This window comes from Callithrix jacchus, chromosome 4, assembly GCF_049354715.1.
Source record: "Callithrix jacchus isolate 240 chromosome 4, calJac240_pri, whole genome shotgun sequence".
Lineage (NCBI taxonomy): Eukaryota > Metazoa > Chordata > Mammalia > Primates > Cebidae > Callithrix > Callithrix jacchus.
The window spans coordinates 107,924,473-107,947,255 of NC_133505.1; the positions used below are offsets into that span (position 1 = coordinate 107,924,473).

At 31.5% G+C, this 22,783-nt stretch overlaps 1 protein-coding gene across 8 annotated transcripts in view; it reads left to right on the plus strand.

Annotated features, from left to right (window-relative positions):
- GRIK2 (glutamate ionotropic receptor kainate type subunit 2) overlaps positions 1–22,783 on the plus strand; it is a 724,338-nt gene that overhangs the window by 402,995 nt on the left and 298,560 nt on the right. For all 8 annotated transcript variants that reach the window (XR_013534449.1, XM_035296392.3, XM_054254300.2 and 5 more), the window contains 3 exons: positions 6,438–6,581; positions 9,225–9,332; positions 22,470–22,583. Coding sequence is in view for 7 of the 8 variants with exons in the window: in XM_035296392.3 (XP_035152283.1) it covers positions 6,438–6,581; positions 9,225–9,332; positions 22,470–22,583 (366 nt within the window). In the remaining variant the exon portion in view is untranslated. The remainder of the gene's footprint in view (positions 1–6,437; positions 6,582–9,224; positions 9,333–22,469; positions 22,584–22,783) is intronic.

The window sequence follows — 22,783 nt, forward strand, 5'->3', positions numbered from 1 at the left end:
TATACTTTTAGAACTTACATTTAATAATTTAATTCATTTTGCATTAATTTTTGTATATGATGAGAGATGGGAATCTAGTTTCATTCCTTTGCATACAGATATCGTGTTTTTTTTTTCAGTACCATTTATTGAAGAGCCTATTCTTTTTCCAATGTGTATTCTTAGCTCCTTTCTCAGAAATTAGTAGGCTATAAATATGTGAATTTAATTCTGGATTGCCTCTTCTGTTTCGTTGGTCTATATGTCTGTTTTTTATGCTAGTACCATACTCTTTTGTTTATTACAACCTTTTAACATATTTTAAGGACAGGTATTATGATGCCTCCAGCTTTTTTTTTTCTTTTTGCTCAGGATTGCTTTGGTTGTTCAGGCTATTTTAGTTCCATATGAATTTTAGACGTTTTTTATTTCTTTTCTGTTTCTGTGAAGAATGTCATAATTTGTTGGTAGAAATCGTATTGAATCTGTTAATGGCTTTGGGTAGTATGGCTATTTTTTACAATATTAATCCTTCCAAAACATGAGTATGGTCTTTTCATCTTCCTGTGTCCATTTCAATTTCTTTAATCAGTTTTTTCTATGTTTCTTTGTAGAGTTCCTCATCTCCTTAATTAAATTTATTACTAAGGTTTTTTACTTTTTGTAGATATTGTAAAGGACAGTATCTTGTTGATTTTTTAGCTGGTTATTTGCTGGTGTACAACAACATGACTGATTTTTGTATGTTGATTTTGTATTCTACAGCTTTACTGAATTTGCCAAATAGAGTTTTTGGTGGAGTCTTTTTAAATAAATTTTAAAAATTATACTTTAAGTTCTGGGGTACATGTGCAGAACTTGCAGGTTTGTTACATAGGTATACATGTGCCATGATGGTTTGCTGCATCCATCGCCTTGTCATCTACCTGAGGTATTTTTCCTAATGTTAGCCCTCCCCAATCCATGCACCCACTGTTTTCCCTCCCCTAGCCTACCCACCACCTGATAGTCCCCAGTGTGTGATGTTCACTTCCCTGTGTCTATGTGTTCTCATTGTTCAACACTGATTTATGAGTGAGAACATGCAGTGTTTGGTTTTCTCTTCTTGTGTCAGTTTTCTGAGAATGGATGGTTTCCAGCTTCATCCATGTCCCTGAAAAGGACATGAACTCATCCTTTTTTATGGCTGCATAGTATTACAGGGTTATATGTGCCACATTTTCTTTATCCAGTCTATCATTGATGGGTATTTGTATTGGTTCCAAACCTTTGTGAACAGTGCTGCAATAAACATGTGGGTGCATGTGTCTTTATAATGGAATGTTTATAATCTTTTGGGTATATACCCAGTAATGGGATTGCTGATCAAATTGTATTTCTATGTCCAGATCCTTGAGGAATCACCATGCTGTCTTCCACAATGGTTGAACTAATTTACACTCCCACCAACAGTATAAAAGCATTCCTATTTCTCCACATTCTCTCCAGCAAATGTTATCTCCTGATTTTTTACTGATCTCCATTCTAACTGCCATGAGATGGTATCTCAGTGTGATTTTGATTTGCATTTCTCTAATGACCAGTGATTAGCTTGTTTTTTTTTTTTTTTTGTTGGCTGCATAAATGTCTTCTTTTGAGAAGTGTCTGTTCATATCCTTCACCCACTTTTGAATGGGTTTGTTTTCTTGTAAATTGGTTTAAGGTGTTTGGAGATTCTGGATATTAGCCCTTTGTCAGATGGGTAGATTGCAAAAATTTTTTTCCCATTCTGTTGGTTGCTGGTTCACTCTAATGACTGTTTCTTTTGCTACACAAAAGCTCTTATGTTTAATTAGATCTTATTGGTCTATTTTGGCTTTTGTTGCCATTGCTTTTGGTGGTTTAGTCATGAAGTCTTTGCTTATGCCTGTGTACTGAATGGTATTGCCTAGGTTTTCTTCTAGGGTTTTTATAGTGCTAGGTCAAATGTTTAAATCTTTAACCCATCTTGAGTTAATTTTTGTATATGGTGTAAGGTAGGGATCCAGTTTCAGCTTTCTGCATATGGCTAGCCAGTTTTCCCAGTACCATTTATTAAATAGAGAATCCTTTCCCCATTTCTTGTTTTTGTCAGGTTTGTCAAAGATTAGATGGTTGTAGATGTGTGGCCTTGCATCTGAGGCCTCTGTTCTGTTCCATTGGTCTATATCTCTGTTTTGGTGCCAGTACCATGCTGTTTTGATTACTGTAGCTTTGTAATATAGTTTGAAGTCAGGTAGTGTGATGCCTCCAGCTTTGTTCTTTTTGCTTAGGATTATCTTGGCTATGTGGGCTCTCTTTTGGTTGCATGTGAAGATTAAGGTGGTTTGTTTCACAGAATTGGAGTCTATATGGTGGAGACTTTTGGTTTTAAAGATCATGTCATTTGCAATAAGGGATAATTTGACTTCCTGTTTTTGCAGTCTCAATGCCCTTTATTTCTTTCTTTTGTCTGATTGCTCTGGGTAGGACTTTCAGTACTATGTTGAATAGGAGATATAAAAGTAGGCATCATTGTCCGGTTCCAGATCTTAAAGGAATGGAGTTTAGCTTTTTTCTATTCATTATATTATTTGTAGATTTGTCATATATGGCCTTTACTATACTGAGACATGTTCCTTTTATGCTTAGTTTGTTGAGTTTCTATTATGAAGTAATGATGAATTTTATCAATTGCTTTTTGGTGTATATTGAAGTCAATTTTTTTTAACCCTTTATTCTATTGGTGTTATATATAACGTTTATTGTTTTCAGCAGGTTGAATTATCCTTGAGCTCCTGGGATACACTGCACTTGATCATGTTGTAGTACCTTTGGCAGGTACTGTTGAATTTAGCTTGCTAGTATTTTGTTGAAGAATTTTCCATCTATGTTCACCAGGGATGTTTGTCTGTGAACATAGATGCAAAACATAGATGTTCACCAGTTGTTGTTACTGTTGTGTCCTTGTCTGGTTTTGGTATCAAGGTAATACTGGCCTCATAAAATTAGTTAGGAAGAATTATGTCCTCTTATTTTTTAAGAGGTAGTTTGAGTAGAATTGGTGTTAATTCTTCAAGTTTGGTAGAAAAATGGCTTTTATTAAACTTTTCTGGTACTGGGATTTTCTTTGATGGAAGACATTTTATTATTGATTCAATATTGTTACTCTTATTAGTCTGTTCAGGTTTTCTTTGTCTTTCTAATTCAATTTTGGTAGGTTGTGTGTGTCTAGAAGTTTATTCATTTCCTATAAATTATCCAGTTTGTTAGTACATAGTTTTTCATAATAGTCTTTCAGGATTCTTTTTTTTTTGTATTTCACTGTTATCTATTATAATGTCTTTTCTTTCTGTTCTGATTTTGTTTATTTGGGTCTTTTATCTTTTTTTTTTTTTTGGTTACTTTAACTGGAAGTCTGTCATTGTGTGTGTGTGTGCCTGTGTGTGTTTTTTTAAAGGTTTCTCATTTCAATGATCCTTTGTATTATTTTTAAGTCTCTACTTCATTCAGTTCAGTTCTCATTTTTATTATTTTTTTCTTCTACTAATTCTAGGTTTGATTTGTTCTTTCTAGTTCCTTGAGGTGCATTGTTAGGTTATTTTAATCTTTATATTTTCTTTATGTAGACATATATTGCTATAAACTTCCCTCTTAACACTGCTTTTTGCGATATCCCATATGTTTTGGTGTGTTGTGTTTCCATTTTTATTTGTTTCAAGAAATTTTTAGATTTTCTGCTTAATTAAAATTAGGATTCAGAAATATATGTTGTATTCTTTATTTTTTATTTACTTTTCAGAAATAGATCAAAACTTATGTTGGCAATAACTGCTAGGGTATGTATAATCTTATACATTGCATATTAATACAATTGCATATTAATCTTTAAAAACTGTGGCAAATAAATATGAAATAAAAAATTCTATTCATGATTAACTTACAAGAGCTAAACATTATCATGTTATTATGTTTTCCTACTGTTGTTGTTCACATAGTATATAGAGGTGGCTAAAAGTATTCCTAACAGAGAGGCTGGACTTCTTCACTTGTGAGCTCTGTGACTTCAGTTAGTTACTTCACTTCTCCCTGCCTTGGTTCCTTATTTATAAAATGTGAACAATAGGAGTGTTTCATTATACTATTATTTGGAGAATAAAGTAAATAATACACATTAATTACTCATATATAATTATACATATATGTGTATTTAATATATTCTATTTACTTCTAAATATGTATATTGCCTTAAAAAGTAATACTTTGTATTGTTCTATTACTTTATAAATATGTATTATTTATAAATATGTGTAAATATTTATGAATATGTACTTATGCTGTATTTCCAGCATTAACCACTATATATATTATTTAAATATATGTAAAATAATAGTTATACATTAATATAATGTGTAGCATATATATTAATTATATAATTATAATTTAGTATTTATATTATATATTGTAATATATAGTAATATGTATTATAATTACATATATCATTGTAATACATATATAATATATGTTATTGTAATACATATATAATATATATTATTGTTAAACATATTATAATTATATAATATATATTACTATATATTACAATATATAAGTACTTTATTATATATTATATATTTATATTATATATAAAAACTTTATATATTTATATCATGGTTTGTCCTGAAAATACAGTTCTGTGTAATCTAAATCTAATTTTACACAATGCCATTTAAGATGTATTTAATATAAATCTAATTGAGTATTTTTCAAAGAATGATTTTTTTAGTGCTTATGTAAGAAAACATTGTGAATTTATTTAGACATTTCCCTATTTGGGTCACTCAGTAGATTTCCACCCTTAAAAAAAAAACAAACAAAAGAAACAGTGGATATGTAGCCTTTGTTCTTATCTCTGATTTTCTTAATGCCAGTTCCAGAAAGAGGAATTACTGGGTTAAAATAAACAAATATTTTAAGGGTCTTTTATGTTTTCTGCTACAAAATTGCACTTTCTGCATACTTTTGTTGACAGTGATATTTTAAACATTCAAAATGTATCTTTCCAATTCTGGTGATGATTTTTGTGACCACCTGTGTGATATATATAGTATGTCCTCTGAATGTTAACTCAGGCCAAAGAGAAATATCAGTCTAATCCTCAGGCTTAAGATGTATGTCTCCATGACTCCACTACTAGTTTTCACTATGCAGCTATCAGAGTATGTGAAAACAGTCAGTAAAATTTATAAAATGATGGTTAGGAATCTGAGTTCTATTCCCCAGAGGTTTATGAACTATAAAATGGTATTATTATTATGTTCTATCATTGCATTGTGCTCTTTAGCCATCTTCCATTTTATGTGGTATAGCTCCTTAGGATCCATTTGCTTGAAAGCTACTGTGTCTACCCATTTTGTATTGTATTGTGGTGAATGCTCTAATCTACAGGGTTTCTATTCATTTTGGAATTCATTTCACAGATCACTAATTGTGTGAATGAGAAGAGAAAATATATGCTTTTATTCTAAAGCATGCCAAGCAGATGGTCAAAGTTCATTGCTACCAGCACTGTCAGTGTGGATGTCTCCTTTAGGTAGTTAGCCTGGCATAGATCTGTCACACACAATGTGAGGGTCCATTTAACACAGCATTTGACAATCACTGAGCCTGTTTTGTTATGACTTATAAACATTTTATTTTTTTATCATCAACCTCCAAAGTGGTCGGTCATTTAAGCAGGTGCAAACACAGTAGAATTCATATTCATTTTACTTGAGAAGCTAAATGAAATTTTATTCATATGGAAATCTTGGGGAAAGAGAACAGTGTAAGAGATTAAGCATAGTTCCTTGAAAAGGGGGTAATACATGTATTGAGATTCAAAACTGCACCATCATTTCTGAGATTGAATCTTTTGAAAATTTGAGTTGAAGAAAAAGATCAGGGTTTATATCTTTTAAAGCTAAAAGATGAAAACAATTAAAGAGTTTAAGGTTTTAAGTAAATCTCCCTTAAAATCTGTTTCTTCCTAAACAAGAAAACTGTTTACTTACTTTTATATACAATATGTAATTTATGGGATCACTAAAAATGTTAGAAATTGTAGTCATTGTGTGTGTGTGTAGTAAGACAGAATAAGAAGCAGAGAGAGTGACAAAAATGTTAAAAGACTTGTCTTCATACATTTCCTATTTCAACAGCAATACTAGGACCATATGTAATTGAGTTATCATTTCAGGAAAAGTAGGGTAGGTCAAATTTTCTTATGGAGCTGATGTAGTAATTTGATAATAATGTCTTATTTAAGAAAACAAGAGCATGTTGGAGATAATGTTTTCTTCTTTATACAAAGAAAAACGAGATATATATTTCCTTTGCTCCTTCCTTCTCTCTCCTTCCAAACTATTCACCACAGATTCTACAAGTTATATTGACGATAAATTTTCCTTTTCCTTGCCTTTCAGACTGATGCTGCTCTAATGTATGATGCTGTGCATGTGGTGTCTGTGGCTGTCCAACAGTTTCCCCAGATGACAGTCAGTTCGTTGCAGTGTAATCGACACAAACCGTGGCGCTTTGGGACCCGCTTTATGAGTCTAATTAAAGAGGTATGTCAGGAGAAGCACATCGGTCTTGTCTCTTTTATCGTCAAGCTGAATGAAGTGAGATTATTGCAGTATTTCTAGCAAGTGACCTTTTACTTTATCTTTAATTTAAATGTTCTCTCTTACTCTATCCAAATAAGCAAAATTAATATTTTTGTACTAAATAATACCAAGTGAAAGGTAGGGGAAATCCTATTATAAACAAAATGTCTATCAAAATATCTATGAAGGTTAGCCTTTACCTTTCTGAATCTTTACATGTATTACTTTTTCTTTATGTAGAGATCTAGATTAATAGAAGAATATTTATATTTTAGGCAACAAAATATAAATGCATTTTTAAAATAAATATTATTTGTACTACAGTAAAATTATACCTAATTTGTGAGGCTTCAAATATAGTTATTTAGATGAATTATCTATCCCTAAATATGTCTAGTTATTTAAATTATATTAACAGTTAATGAAAATAGAATACATGGATTAATCAAAGTGCAAAATTTACTTCATATTATATAATGCAACCATTCTTATGACCACATATAATTTCTGATTGTCTGTTATATATCAAGTGTATTCATAGCTAGAAAAGGAAAATTTTTGAATATTATATATATGCATATATACATACATATATATATACAAATACATATACACATGTATTTTCCTGTCATTACATAAAGTCCTTTGTTAGCTTAGAATACTTTTCATAGATGAAAGTTTAGCTAAGCCTTCATCTTTGCAAGGAAATATCACAGGTATTATTGCCATATGAGATTTTTTATTAATGGCTTAAAATAAATCACCAGTTCATCTTGTAATAAATTATTCATCATGAAAATAAAAGTGCGAATAGGATCATAATTAAGTATCTCTGAATATCGATGAATTTTCTTTATCTAATTCTTATCAAATTCTCAGGTAGGTGAATTAATAGTTTCTGAAGAATATGGGGCAGTTTATTGGTTGCCCCATATACTAACATTTACTTCTGGTTCAAAACTATTTGTGAGCTGTAGACGTAGGCCACAGGTCTGGCGGGATGAAGAATTGATTTTTCTGAACTCAACACTAGATTATTGAGACCACGACATGTGTCAAGCAGCCCTAAAAGAAGCAGTTGTATGACATTCCCCATTGTATTTATTGTAGGGTGTAATTGAAAATCTTGTCCACTAAATCACAGTGTCCCCCTTATGAGGACCAACAGGAGAAATTTCTCTCAGTTCACAGTGCCAGGAAAAGCTGTTTCTCCTGAGCAGCTGGTATGTCTTAAATTACAGAACCTGTATATTGTGTTTTATTATATTTTCTTCTTTGTTTTGGTTGCTAGGAAGTTCAGAATTGAATTTGTGATAAAATTATTTGTGCCGTTTCTTCTGGTATACATTTCTTTATGCTCTCTCTATCCCAGATTTGTTCTACTTTTTTATACTTCTGTTCTTGTACTTCTTGATGTTTTTGTTTACTTTTATACTATTATGCATTTTAGTTAGTCACCTGAAATTTTTTCTTTGGAAGATGTTAGGTTAATAATACATTTTCTTCCTTATTACAAGCCAGTGAACACATGTTTAACTTTAACAAAGTCGTGTTACAATATGTATTTGGATATGTATTATAATTTTTCTATTTCATTTGTAATAATTAGCTGAAAACTATTGAAGAATTCTACTCATAACTCAAAATTCATATGGAGCCTAAGAAATTTTGTAATATTAATTTCCAATCCTTATTGATATATTATCCTTAATTTATTAAGATTTACATTCTTTTGGGTCTTGGTATATATTATTTTAAACATTTTAGTTGTGTGTAATTTTATAATTAAAAATGTCCATATTTAACTATTTTTTCCTAAGCTATTTCCAAATGTCAAACAATGGAAAACATCTAATTTTGATTCTCTACTAACAGATTGGGAAAATTTTTTACATTAAAAAAGTCCAGATATTTACTCACCTTTCAGGGTTGAACACATTATATAGCTGGATTATTATATTCCCATCTCCTTCTACATGAAGTATATCTTGATATGAAGTAATTATATATTTTCCCTGGTCTTACTTAAAGGAAAGTAAAGTAAAGTTAATTATTCTAGGGGAAATGTATATAATTGAGTTAGCATAACATAGCTTTTCCTGGATTGAGTTTCTTTTATTTTAATGTTTCTTTTCATATTATTATGAATTTAGTAGTGGGATATTATAGCAGTAGTTCTATCTGTATTTGCCAGTCAGATTCTTTTCATATTATTATGAATTTAGTAGTGGGATTTTATAACAGTAGTTCTATCTGTATTTGCCAGTCAGATATTCAATATCTTATACACCACAAAAAGTAACTAAATTCTTCTTACTTTACTAAAAGAGGTTCACCACTTATAATAGTATAATTTTTCTTAGAAAGAAAATTATAACTGGAAAATGCATTATATAAAATGAAAATTATATAATAAATTTCTACTTAATCTGGAATAATTTATTTGGGAAAACATCCTTCAAATTTCAAAAGAAAATTAAAATATTTAAAAAATCTCTAGCAATGTAAACTATGAAAAGTAATGAAAATGTTTCCTATTTTTATGAAGCAATATTGATTCCCTCTTTCTTCACTTATTATCAAATTTTTTTTCTATTTCCATAGGCACATTGGGAAGGCCTCACAGGCAGAATAACCTTCAACAAAACCAATGGCTTACGAACAGATTTTGATTTGGATGTGATCAGTCTCAAGGAAGAAGGTCTAGAAAAGGTATTTGAATCAGCTTACTTGCTTTAATTATTAAATGAAACATATGTCAAAGAAGAAAGAAATATTTTCTCTTGTAGTCACATTTCATTGACATTTAACTTTATTGATAACTAAAAATATTTAATTCATTATATTGAATATAATAATTGGCAATTATGATTCAAGGATAAAGGGTATTTTAAGACAATTTTATACTTTATTTTCTTACTAGAGGTTTTTCTGATGCATATAATCTTTGAAATGCATGTAATCTTAACTAGTCTTAAGGTTTAATATAGCAATTAGAAAATACTTGATTTAATATAGGTCTTTATACATGCAGCTTCTAATAACATGTGGTTACATAGACTTTCCAAGTTGGAGCAGGTCATTTAAAAATAGATATAAAAGTATGTTTACATATTTGAGTGATATTTAAGTAAAATATTTGAATTAGTGTATGCACAGCAAATTGGGTATGTACATAAACAAAACACATCACACTGAATCTACTTTATTTTTTTTATTGCTAGGGACTGAGGCAAAGCACCCAAAGAATTTGGGTATATGCATACTTTATGAATATTTTAGTGTGAATTTTCTTAAATACGTATGTATGTATTTAGATATTTTTTCTGATAGATTCACTGACAGTTGACAAGATATTTTAATAAGAATTTGAGAAAAGTTATATTTGACTGAGATAATATTGGTTTGAAGATAGCAAGCTATCTTATATTTCATCTAGCAATGAAACACAGAGCTGTATTTCTAGATAGAAACTGAAGAGGAAAGCTGAAGACTAAGAAGGGATTTTTTTTTTTTTTTTAGCCTGGAAGATAACAGCATATTTGAATGCTGATTTAAATAATCCAGGAGAGAGTAAAATTACATTTTTGATAATGTCCTAAAAATAGTTTAAGTACATTATGACCAACTGATGACTCAAATTGATAGGGCTGTTACCTCCTGCCACTAAGGATTTCAAACTGTACACTTTGTCAAGACCATGCAAGTCAGGAATATTTTATAATAAACTGGAAGCCAAATATTCATGAGAGAGTCCCTTCCTAACTAGCTCACTCTCAAGATGAGAAAATTAGTCTGTGACCAAGACTGAAGTTGATAATGGTGGAGTTTAGTAAGCTCTTAAGGAGTTTATTTTGCTATTTATTGGAGATGTTATTACCTTACTTTAAAAAAAAAATATCCAAGTAGCTAGGATAAACTTGAACTGCTGCTGACATTTTAATATATCTGCATAAAAAATGGCAATGCCTTTACGATAGATCTTTTCCTGTCTTGGATTCAAAATAAATAAAATATTACAAAATTTTCTCTGTGCTCCATTGTGACTTGTAGATATGCCTCACTGTCGTGATTATCAAGTATATATAATGATCTGTCACATTGATAAGCAAGGTAAAACAGTTTGAGTTGTAGATTTATGCATGTTGCTCTGAAATTTTATAAATATTTCATATTATTTCCTAAAATCTGAAAATTTATTTTGCTGAAATAATTGCATGCAGTCCTTATCCTAAGGGGCTTTTCATGTACAGTGATAAGATAATACATATTTGTGAATAAATACTATCAAAAACCATGTTTCAAGCTTTCAAAAGACCAATAAAAATCTATTTTCTGATAAAAGATATAGTTAGTCAAGAGTCATAGTCAATTGAGTACTTAGAATTAGCCTTTGAATATGTTGAATTATTGATTGTTAGAAATTGAGTCATTTTAGAAGGAAGTAACAGTATGAGGAAACACAAAACATAGCATTTGATTTTATCCTTACACACACACACACACACATACACACACACACACACACACATAGAATAAGTGGGAGACAAAGCTAAAGTGCTAGATTTTAGTCATAAAATGAATACCATGTCCAAGATATGTGCAAGGTATTAGAATACCATGTGAGTTTAAGGAAAGAATAGCCAAGAGGTCTGTGGGTTGCTTGGGAGCATAATATAGTTTAGAATCATTTTAGTAGGAGGCCATGAATTTAAAACCATTCTAAGAGGAAGTAGAGGTGAGTAAACAGTTGGTGACAGAGGACATTAACTGAACCATCAGCAATGTTGTTAGTTCAAAGACTAGCAATGTATTTGGACTATGTTTTTAAGGAGAAGTGGAGGAGCCAGGCAGGAAAAGGGGGAATACCAAGGTTAAAAGCATTACTCAAAGATTGGAAAACAAATTAGCAAGTAGGAGGATTAAGAGTAGAAAGCATAAATCTTCCTCTGAAAAGATGCATAGGGTACTGAGGATGGGTGAAGGTAAGTTAAAGAGAAAGGGAACAAAAAGTTCACATCAAATGTTTTCAATATCCTTGAAAATTTGTACATGAACTCATCAGCTAAAGGACAGAGGTAAAGTTTAATCAGTTCTTAAGAAAAATCGAAAATGCCATTTTGACAGACTTGATTTTGACTTAGAATGAATAAAGTACTGCTAAATAGCAAAACGTTCTCATTTTATTTTATTTTATATTTATTTTTTTTTTTTTGAGACGGAGTTTCACTCTTGTTACCCAGGCTGGAGTGCAATGGTGCGATCTCGGCTCACCGCAACCTCTGCCTCCTGGGTTCAGGCAATTCTCCTGCCTCAGCCTCCTGAGTAGCTGGGATTACAGGCACGTGCCACTGTGCCCAGCTAATTTTTTGTATTTTTAGTAGAGACAGGGTTTCACCATGTTGACCAGGATGGTCTCGATCTGTTGACCTCATAATCCACCCGCCTCGGCCTCCCAAAGTGCTGGGATTACAGGCTTGAGCCACCGCGCCCGGCCCCTCATTTTATATTTAGTAGAATGGTTAAGAGCTCAAGGTCTAGATTCTGACAGAATTGTGTTCAAATTCTTACTCTGCCCTTTACTTTTTATGGACAAATGTATTAATCTCTCTTAACACACAAAGTCTTACACTGAATCATGAGGCAATGGCAGTTATCTACCTCATGAAGACTGATTCTTACTGACTTTACTCTTTTCCCCCTGGAAAGTATAGTTACCAACCCATAGACAGAAAATATAGCATTCCTACCTTGATAGAATTCAGTTTAGAAGGGCCAATAGATGGCGATCCAAGAGGCTTGAATTTCAATTCCAATTCCATCAAAACTAAATGTGTGAACTTCATCCTGCCACCCAGTTTCTCTGTGTCAAACTCATTTCAAAAAAAAAAAAAAAAAAAAAGAAAAAAAAAGTGGAGGGCAAAGGGCTGCCCTCTTGGATGCTCTGAAGTAAGAATACTATGCCCTCTAAAAGAACCTGAAAGTAACATCTTGAAAGAAGCTGAGACTAGAAGTTTAATCATTAAAATCTAACAATTATGTTCTATCATGACTGAGAGACAAAAATAAACAAGGAAAACATGTAAAGTGCTAGCTTTACCCCTCTTCTCAAACCCATTGCCTTTTCTTCATTCTCATTTTGTCTTGGTCATCTTAGACTAGCACACTTCATTTGTCAGGTTAGTACTCTAACAAATATGGAATGAATGTCTACTTTATGCTCTCTTGAAGGTTATAGTCTAGAAGATGAAACCTGCCAATAATAAATAGACTCAATAGACTTATTAGATTATAAGACCAGAAAGTAATAAGTGCTGAAAAGAAAGTTACTCTAGGTCACTGGCATGATGGATTTTAAATAATTTTCTGAAGCATGAACTTTAGGATTAAAACATTTAACAGGAAGGAAGTTCATGCTTTTGTTGTTTACAACTGTGGAGCAGATAAACCAGGAATAAACGGGTATGCTTCTGATGGGAAAAGGTGGGCCATGCTCAGGTGTCTGAGCATGGAGTGGAGATGGACATCCTTTCTACTTAGTGTTCATAGATAAAATGAATTCTTTCTACTCTATAATAACAAAAGCCTTAATTGGAATCTAGCCCAATTAACTGTAGTCCCCAAAAGATATCTGATACCATATATACAGCCAGCCACTTCTGTCCAAACAAGCTCTCTGGGACCATGGCAGTGCCTTCACTGGAGGAGGGAAGGGGAAGAAGGGGGAAAGACTGTAGGTGCTCTTACAGACTTTGTCTAGCTCAGGCAATACTTTTGTTTATGAGAGCCTGGTATTGAGTGTTCAAGAATAGGAAAAGGAAAACAGAAAGTGATTTTCCCAGCTTTAATTATTCTGATCAGAACTACAGCAGCCAGGCAGATCTTTTTAAAAGAAAATTGACCTATGTCATCTCTCTGTTTAAATGCTTTCATAGGTTCCCATTGTATAATGAATAAAATCCAAAGCACCAGTGACCACTCACATGTTCTCAGATATTTTCTTCTGCTCTACCTACAGAGGTTTTTTTTATTTTTTAATTTCCTCAAGAAAACAAAGTTTTCTTATTACTTTGGCATAACTAATAGAAATGGTTTTCCCAGCTGGAATATCCATTTCCAGTGCTGTTGCTTGGAGAATTCCTACTCATCCTGGTGGTATCATCTTAAATATTACTTGTTTAGATAGGCCTCCTCTAAGTCTCTAATCAAATTTAAATTTCTCATAATGCTCTGTACTTTGTTTCTGACACTATCAAAGTGCATAATTATTTATTCATGTGAACTTTATAAAAAGGGCTATCTCCTTAGCCAGTGTGCAAGACATATTAGATGGAAAAATATATGCTCCTTTTCTACTATTATATATTAAGGCTTTGCAAATTATCCTTTGTCTTGAGGACAAAGTATGTACTCAAGAAATATTTGTTGACTGTTGAATGAAAAAAGGATCTTTATGGAAACTATAACAGAATGCTTACTCAAGTGTCTGAGGCAGAGTTATTTTTCTGTAGAACAGTTTGTTGCTTTTCCTAGCTTTGCTCTGTACCTTCAATGTGAGAACAGGGAAAGACAATAGTCAAGGGGTCAGTGGATTGGGGTCATGGGTCAATATTTCAAGTGAGTAAGGCATTTTAGAGTGCAGAAGGTCTCTTTGAAGTCTGAACTTGCAAGGATTCACATTGCTTCAGTGGCAAATCTGGCCCCATTCATGGCACAATTAAAAACTCTCTGATCCTCCAGTATTATATTAAAGAGTGAAATCATTATTCTATTTATACATTTTCCCTTTTTGTCCTTATAAGTTGATAGGATGGAAACAAACAAAGCCCACCCAATTGAGAACAAGCAGAAGTTACTATTCAGAGCTTACTACAGGAAGGGAGATGGTCATCATCATTTGAGTTAAACAGGAATTCAAACACATGATGGGAAGTGGAAAAGTTTTATAGTGGAAAGAAATGAAGATCTCACGTGTGCTATGACATGAGGTTTTGGCATGAGGAAACTGGAGGTGGTCTAACTAAGCAAGGCACCTGGATAATGGGTTTGAGGGGCATATTTGACTTTCTCTGGCTGACACTGACTTGGAGGGGGGCAAAAAATTGGGAAACTGAAAGTAATAAGATGAATCCTGATTGTTTTGGGTAGATTGCTGCTGAGATTGTGGTTTTGGAGGGAGTACCTTGGAGGGAGAAGATTAGCAAAAATAAAAAGAGTCGAGATAAATTTGCTTGTAAGGAAATGTAAAAATATCATCACCAACAATAAAATTAAGTTTTGAGTTTTTTGTCTTCTTTTTATTGTTTGTTTAGAATATGTAACCAGGATGTAACTTATTGTTGGTAATGTTTTATCCTTATTTCTTAGTCATCTGAAGCTTAGCTATGGCTTAGGAGAGACCAGCTTCAGTGGGAAGAAAACACAAAACTAATGGTGTAAGATGTTACAGAAATATTCAGGAAGATCTTAGAATATAACTTCAAAAGGATGCCATTTACAGCAAAAAGAATTGGAAGGCTTCCACGTGAAATAGGTTGATGACATTATATAAAATAGTGCAATTTCATTGCAAGACGAGCTACCTAGAAGCCACTTTTGAGAAAACAACCACTTAAATTTAGAAAAGAATTTCTTATAGGAAACTGTAATGCAATAATAAAATCCCTAAATCTTAACTCATGATTGAATTTTCTTGTAAACTTTCCTATGTGACCACAATGTACTCCACATGTTTTCCAAGAGAAAAACATCAGTCTTTTACTGTTATACTTTCTTGGTTATTTAAAATCATTTTTATTGTACTACAAAATATTTGTTTCTAAGTACAGGTGTAAATTAAAATTATTCATGTTTATTTCTCTTACCCTTTTCCTAGCATCAAAGTTTGCCATTCTGATTATTTTGTTGATATTCTCCTGTGTGACATTTAAATGAAAATAGACATTGGAGAATAGAATTCCCCATATCCTCATCAGATAGACTCTAATAAACCCTTATTAATATTGGCTTCATGTATTAATATTACACTAACTTTGAAAAATACACAAGGATAAAGCTGATAAATTTCTTTGGACAGAAATAGTGCAGAGGGACCTGGAAGCATTTGGGATTATAAAAAAAAATTATGATGTGTTTGCCTCAGCATAGGTTTGTAATAATATCAGCTTCTAATTGTGTATCCTTCTGGAAAATCTAAAAAAAAATAATACAAAAAGATATTTTATAAAATATGTTTGTCAATTTCTGTAGTTAATATAAATGTAAAAATAATGTGTCTTATAAATAGTATTTATAAATAATATAAAGCAATATATTCCACATTTATACATCTCTAAAAGGTTTAAATTTGTCATATTTCACTTTCATGTGAAGCTTTGTTTTAACTTTTAACACTTACACTTTTAAAGTATTCACTGCTTGTATTTGTACCTACCAGTACAGAGACTAGTATCAGTAATCCATAGACTTTTTCCTAAAACTCAAGTATCTTGATAATATATGGGGAGGAAAAGAATTGGTAGTAAAACCCTGTCTGCCTGAGTTTATAGGCAGAAATAAAGGTTGTTTGACTTTTATTTGTTGAATCCTGTCCTCATTAAACTTCCTATGTGAAAGTGGAAAATCTAAATCTGAAAATCTACCTTAGGTAGGTGAGAGCTATATTGATGATAGATTTCTAGATAACAGATGCACGGCAGTTTTTATCTTGGTCTCTTTGGTGCCATTTGATACATATACCCAGTCCCCATGGCAACAATGATCCCAACTGGTCCAGGAACTGAGATTTCTTTTGCCTTCCTGTAGGAAAGCAGTGCTAATGGTGGTGTTACTAATATTTTGGCCCCAAAATGAATATCAACTATTGAATATTTTTCTTTTAATTATGAAATTCAAATTAACATATATATATGTATATATACAAAAATAATTGTAATTGATTTGATTTCAAATAAAATCAAATCAGAATTATATTTTTATCTGTGGAAAATGGGTTTTAACTGAATGTTACCACATTTTCATATTTGGGAACATTTAACTCATTGATTCAAATATTATTTTAAAAATCAAACTCAAAACCTGTCTGTTAACTCTTTAATTATGCTTAGGGTTAAATTTGTCCTAGACTAAAATAAATATCCTAAATGAGAAAAATCAGTGTTTAGATTTTTCATTCCTTTCCATGAGATGATTATATACTTACTGATTTATTGTATTCATATTAGCGCTGTAGTACTCAAATGGTAAAATCCCAGATCCTATGGACACTAGGTTGAAAGTTTCAGGACTCTGATTACTGAAGTGTTCTTTGCCCTATCCTTATAGGCCCTCAATTAACCTATTTCTGAAGATTACCCAGTTCCCACACAATAGTACTGAACTCTAAATTCTTGCTGGCAGGAAGCACATAGGCTTTGCTGTAAAATATTTCTTTTTGTTTTCCAGAGTTCAGGTGCCAGTGCTTAAGTTCTCTCATTTTAACACATAGTTCAATGGAAATAAACCATTATTAAACTTCGATGTCAAGGGTTATTAGACAGTAATTCAAGAAACTATCTCTACTTTTTATTTAACTGTTCAGTATGTGAAGAGGTGAAGTAAGGAAAACAAAAGTCTCAAATTTCCCACTAATAGTGAGAAAACTACTCTGTTGAAAAAAGTATCTTAACCCAGTATTCATGCACTGTATTGGTTTAAGAAACCTGGGTTTTCAGAAATAACAGGTATATGAATTAAAAGAGAAATAAGCAGTCCACTAGTGTATCTTCAGTCAATTGCAGAAAATATCCATCTCTCAAATGTAAATTGGCATTTAATATGAATCTCTTTTTTATACTTTCTATTTCTCAATCCCCCCAAACAGTACTGTGGGGGGCATTTTTTTTCTAAGAGAAGTGGTCAATATACTTAAAGGAAAATCATACTTTGTGGGTCATAGTATAGTGGGGGCAACTTATTACTGGAACGAAATTTCTTTAGCAAACTTATTCTAAGATGAAGAGTTCACATTGTGCTAAGATTGTTGGAAACACAGGTACAGTATGGTTTCTCACTATCATTACACAGGCTCTCTTTGGAGAATTACAGCTTATATTCTTGATTCAAGGCTGATATATTCTCCTGACATTAATCAAAACAATGTACAGTCAAATACCTCTTTTTCTTCTTTACATCATTTTCTAATGGAAAACTGTATTGCTTCTTTTTCCATCTACCAACATCCAGTGAATATTTTGTTAGTCAATGTCAGTAAGAAAGTATAAAGAGAATTTTGATAGATTTGTATCAGACATTTTTTAGTGGAGAATTTAAATTATTTCTCAATTTAAAATAAGTTTCATTTTATTTGGAACTAATATTTTTAAACCTAACTGAGAATATTTATTTTGTTCCTAGTTGAAAAAGTTTCTTGTATACATATGAAACAGATTATTATTGCAAATTTCATAGATAATAAGAAACATGTCACACTGATTCTGCTTACAGAAAACAGAACTAACATGCATCTTTGGAAGAAATGATACAATGTTAATTTCAGAGGTTTAACAATTAAGTAGCCCAAGAGAGGAAATAGAAACATTTTGGGGATTTAAAGTAGTAATATGAGTTATAAAACAAAATTTATACTGAGAAAACTGTCAAGAAAAGTATATAAATAAATAAACAATAAAGGATCAACTAATAAGATAATTTAAAAAATATTGTGAAAACTGTTTTATTAACCTAGGAAAAATACACAGACCAAAGAGAAAATATATTTATAAAACAAAATTATGTGAAGAATTTATACATTCCAAAAAAAGCCAAAACCTATGGTGTAAAATATACATTTAAAATACTTATAAAATGTAATTTGGAAAAAATGGAAATGCATAGTATAGGTATGTGACATAATATTTTCAACCATTAAATGCAATACTGAGATAAATCTGAAAACATTAAGAATAACACAAAAAGATGAACAATAAAATATAGAAAACAAAATTTGTAATTACAAAAGAATAGACACATAATATATGTTCAACATTTGCCAAATGAATGAATGCTATTGAAAAGTCAACCTAAAATGTCTGAAAGGTTTATTATGTAGAAATTCACTCACTCTATTAATTTATTCAATAAATATTCATTGGATATTTATTATATAATTTAAAGATTGATGGGATGTTTCCTTTTGTCAAGGCACTTATAGTCTAACGCACTAGGATAAGATAAAAATGAAGTACAATTTCAATTCAAAGCAACACATAAGTGGCATTTCTGAGATGAAAATAAAACATTTATTTCTGTTTAATAAATATTTATGTTCAATAAATAAAATATTTATTGGTTATATTCATAAAATATATAATTATATAACATAAAGCTCAATAATATAATCTGGTTATGTTATTTAGACTATTAAAAATAAAAGCTAAATTGTTATATAGTTGTCTCATGGAAACTACCATGAACTGTAAGAAGAAAGATCACAAGTAGAGCAATGATTTTTGAAAGGTATTTGGCAGCATGTAGTAATAATCTTGACAACTCAGATTATTTGTGCTGTCATTCTAATTCTAGAAATTTGTTTTTAAAATAAAATGTGTGGGCAAATATTTATAAATAAATGTGTGTACTAAGGCCTTGTAATGATGATAGTGTTATTACAATTATGTTCATATGATCATTTTGTGTAGTCATTAAAATTATGGCTTCAATTATCTTTGATGCCAGGAGAAAATGCTCACAATAGTGTATGAATAGAATATAATTAGTAATTGTCATAATAATTATAGCATACTTATAAACACACTATGTTGAATACTTTTTCATTTAATCTTCACTATAGTTTATGAAGTAGATGCTATTATTTCCCATTTACAGATGGGAGAATTGAGGCATAAAGAAGTAATATGCCCAAGTCACCTGATGGTAAGTGGTGGACATATTATAGGATCCAGGAAGTCAAACACCCTGTCCAAAAGCTGGACCATTAACTATTAAGGCTATGATGTAAACTATGCAAGGAATGTGTGAGATAAATGACAGAAAAAAGGGGCACTACAGTATTAACGATGATTGACTATGGATGTATTAGTAGGTTCAGAGTTTAAATTGATCTTTTTTTGTATCTTTTGCATATTTTATAATTTGATGACAATTAATATGCATTCTTTTTCTGACCACAAGAGGAAATTAAAGAGCCAATCAGAACATAAGATAAAAATGAACAAACCATAATTTTCCATAGCTCCTATGACTTTTGATGCACATTCATATTTCTTTATCTAATTGAATCCTTATATTTAGAATGACCCTATAATTTATAACCCAAATCATGCAAATCATGACATTTTTTATTTGTACAAGAGAGTATAATTAATGAAGACAGTACCTGGGCAAACCAGGATGTAGAGCCACCATACATAATATAATTCTGTAAGGTCAACTGTGCTTAGGCATCCTAATTTTATTTCATAGCTAAAAAAAAAAAGTACTTCAAAGACTTGATCAAATCATATGACAAAATAGTGGTTCCCAAATAGACAAAAATAGATTGCCATTACTTAGTCCATGGGTTTTGTCATTAAAACAAAACCTCTGGTGACAATTTCCTCAGTGGAAGAAAGTTTTGAATCATATAGTCAACAATCTAGGAATACATAAAATTATATTTGACTTAAAATTTTAAAGCACTGATATTTCTGAAATTTCACAATATTATGCTAAGAAAGCTGAGATTTACAAAAGAGGATAACTAATAGTTGTGAATATAGGAAATTGTAGATACATATAATATGCATTTGTATATTCATATAATATGCATTTGTATATGCATTCATATAATATGCACTAACCAAGAATGAAACTTGAGAAGTATTTTTAGATGATGAGTGAACATTTAGCTTAATTATTTTTATAAAAGTAACCATGGATGGTGGCATTATGTGAAATGGAAAATTCTTTGTATTAGTTACTTGGTTAGGAAGTTGAAAACTTTCTAAGCTTTTATTAGATAGACAACAGTGAGCAAATGATGTTTGTCAATGGTTTGGCTGGTAGAACTACACATCTGAAAATCCAAGCTATTTGGTCAATGGTTAAAAAAAAAGGAGTAAAATCTAAGGGAACGAATACATGATAAGTATTAATTGTAGACCAGGTATAGAAAAGTGACAGTCACTCACTGCAAAATACTATCTGCAGATGTATCTTGTTTAGCCAAAAGGGTATTTGCAAATGATTTTAAATTTGAAATACTTTAAGCAGATCAGCAGGCATTCTAGTTTTAACACCCCTTGTCCTTCCCTACCCAGGTCCCCAGCAGGCACTCTACTAGCCCTGGTGGTGCCTTACTGGAAACTCAACTAAAGCACCTGCTCTGGGAACATGCAGCCCCAAGCACACAGCTGTGGGAAAAGCAGGATTGGAATTTCACCCTACTTTCTACTGTGCCTTGATATTTTGGGAGATTTAAAAACTTCATACCCTTGCATAGAAATTCTTACTATGGCCCTGTACATGATCATTTTGAACACTGATATGACGTGCTTGGCCCCTGAAGCCTTTCATCATTGACTCTGAAATAGAATTAGACACCATCTTTAGGATATTGTCATAAGCGTAGTCTAATATAAAGAAATGTAATGAGCTAGTAGGTTATTAGTTGGAAAGAATACTGAATTATTTTAGTTTTTCCTTTATTAACACAAACATCAGGAATATACAGAATTTAATAGTGAGAGGAAAATTAACATCATATGAGGAAACATGGCAAAGGGGTTATGCTGACAGGACCTTTGTTAGCATATTTAGTTAGACCAGAGTAAATAATACCTGCTAAATCAATGACATTTAAAAAAGACTTAATTTATATACAGAGACTTATTTTAAAGACAATTTGATAGTTTTCCTTTGCTTTGCAAAAAATAAGTTGAATACTTGTCTAGGAAAGTGTGGAAGACACATTTTGTTATTGATGACTCTTAGGTTTGAGACAGCGAGAAAAAAGAACTGATTTCACATCTTCTTTTGCCTCTGCTCTTCTTTACTGGTGATCATTGTTATGTAATAGAGCAATGGTGCAACTGTCAATAAACCATCTAATCTGTGCATTTTGTGACATGTCTTCAGGAGGCTTTTCTGTGTTAGCTCATAAGCTGTGTTTAGTGAATACAACATGTTTAAACACTGAGAATATATGACCTAATCTATCAGAAGGTAGTAGTTAAATTAAAGTTCATTTTCAATGGAGTACAGAGGAAAGTATTGAAATGCGTTATTCAGATGAGATTTTACTGTCTTCTCCTCCCTTGGAAGCATTTTAAAATGTGCAAAGATGTGTTTTTAAATCTCCAAAGATAATTCTGGGCACAGTTTTACCTACCAGGCATAGTGCAAAATACTAGTCAATGCTTCCCTTAAGCCTGCCTTTACCTATTAATTTATCTTGGATCCCTAGATTTTGCTTTATCTTTTAGCTTTGTCTCTATGGCATGTTATCTTTATAATGAGAGGATGAGATAGATCCATTACAGTAAAAGATATATGCTATTAATGATTTTCTAGCCAGCTTTCAAGGTGTCATCAAATGTGGTTTATCTTGGTGAATGAAAGCTTGAATGGAAAATTAAGCTCCCATACTGACTGTAGAAGTTCAGTGGATCATTTTGTTCTTTAATGTTGCACTTCACTGCACACACTTCACAGAGCAGTGAATCATGCTTAAAACAAGCTGCCTTTACTTTAATGACAGCAGATAATGCAGCAGAGGTGAATAATAAGTGTTAGCAGTCTTAACTTGCTCTTGCAGTACTCTCTCCCAGGTGCCTGATGGACAATTTACAAAGTATATATGCTATTTTATAGATTGGAACGTGGGATCCAGCCAGTGGCCTGAATATGACAGAAAGTCAAAAGGGAAAGCCAGCAAACATTACAGATTCCTTATCCAATCGTTCTTTGATTGTTACCACCATTTTGGTAAGTATTTGCTTTTCCATTATTTTTAGATAAGTGTAGATGAACACAGAAATGCATAGAAAAGGACATTATAATTGGAACAGTAATGAACAGAATGTAATGTATTTACAGTTATTTAGCAATTACTGTACAACAGGTGAGTCAATGTTAATTTAGTCCCAGTTTTGTTAGTCTTTAATGATCTAAATTGTATTAATATT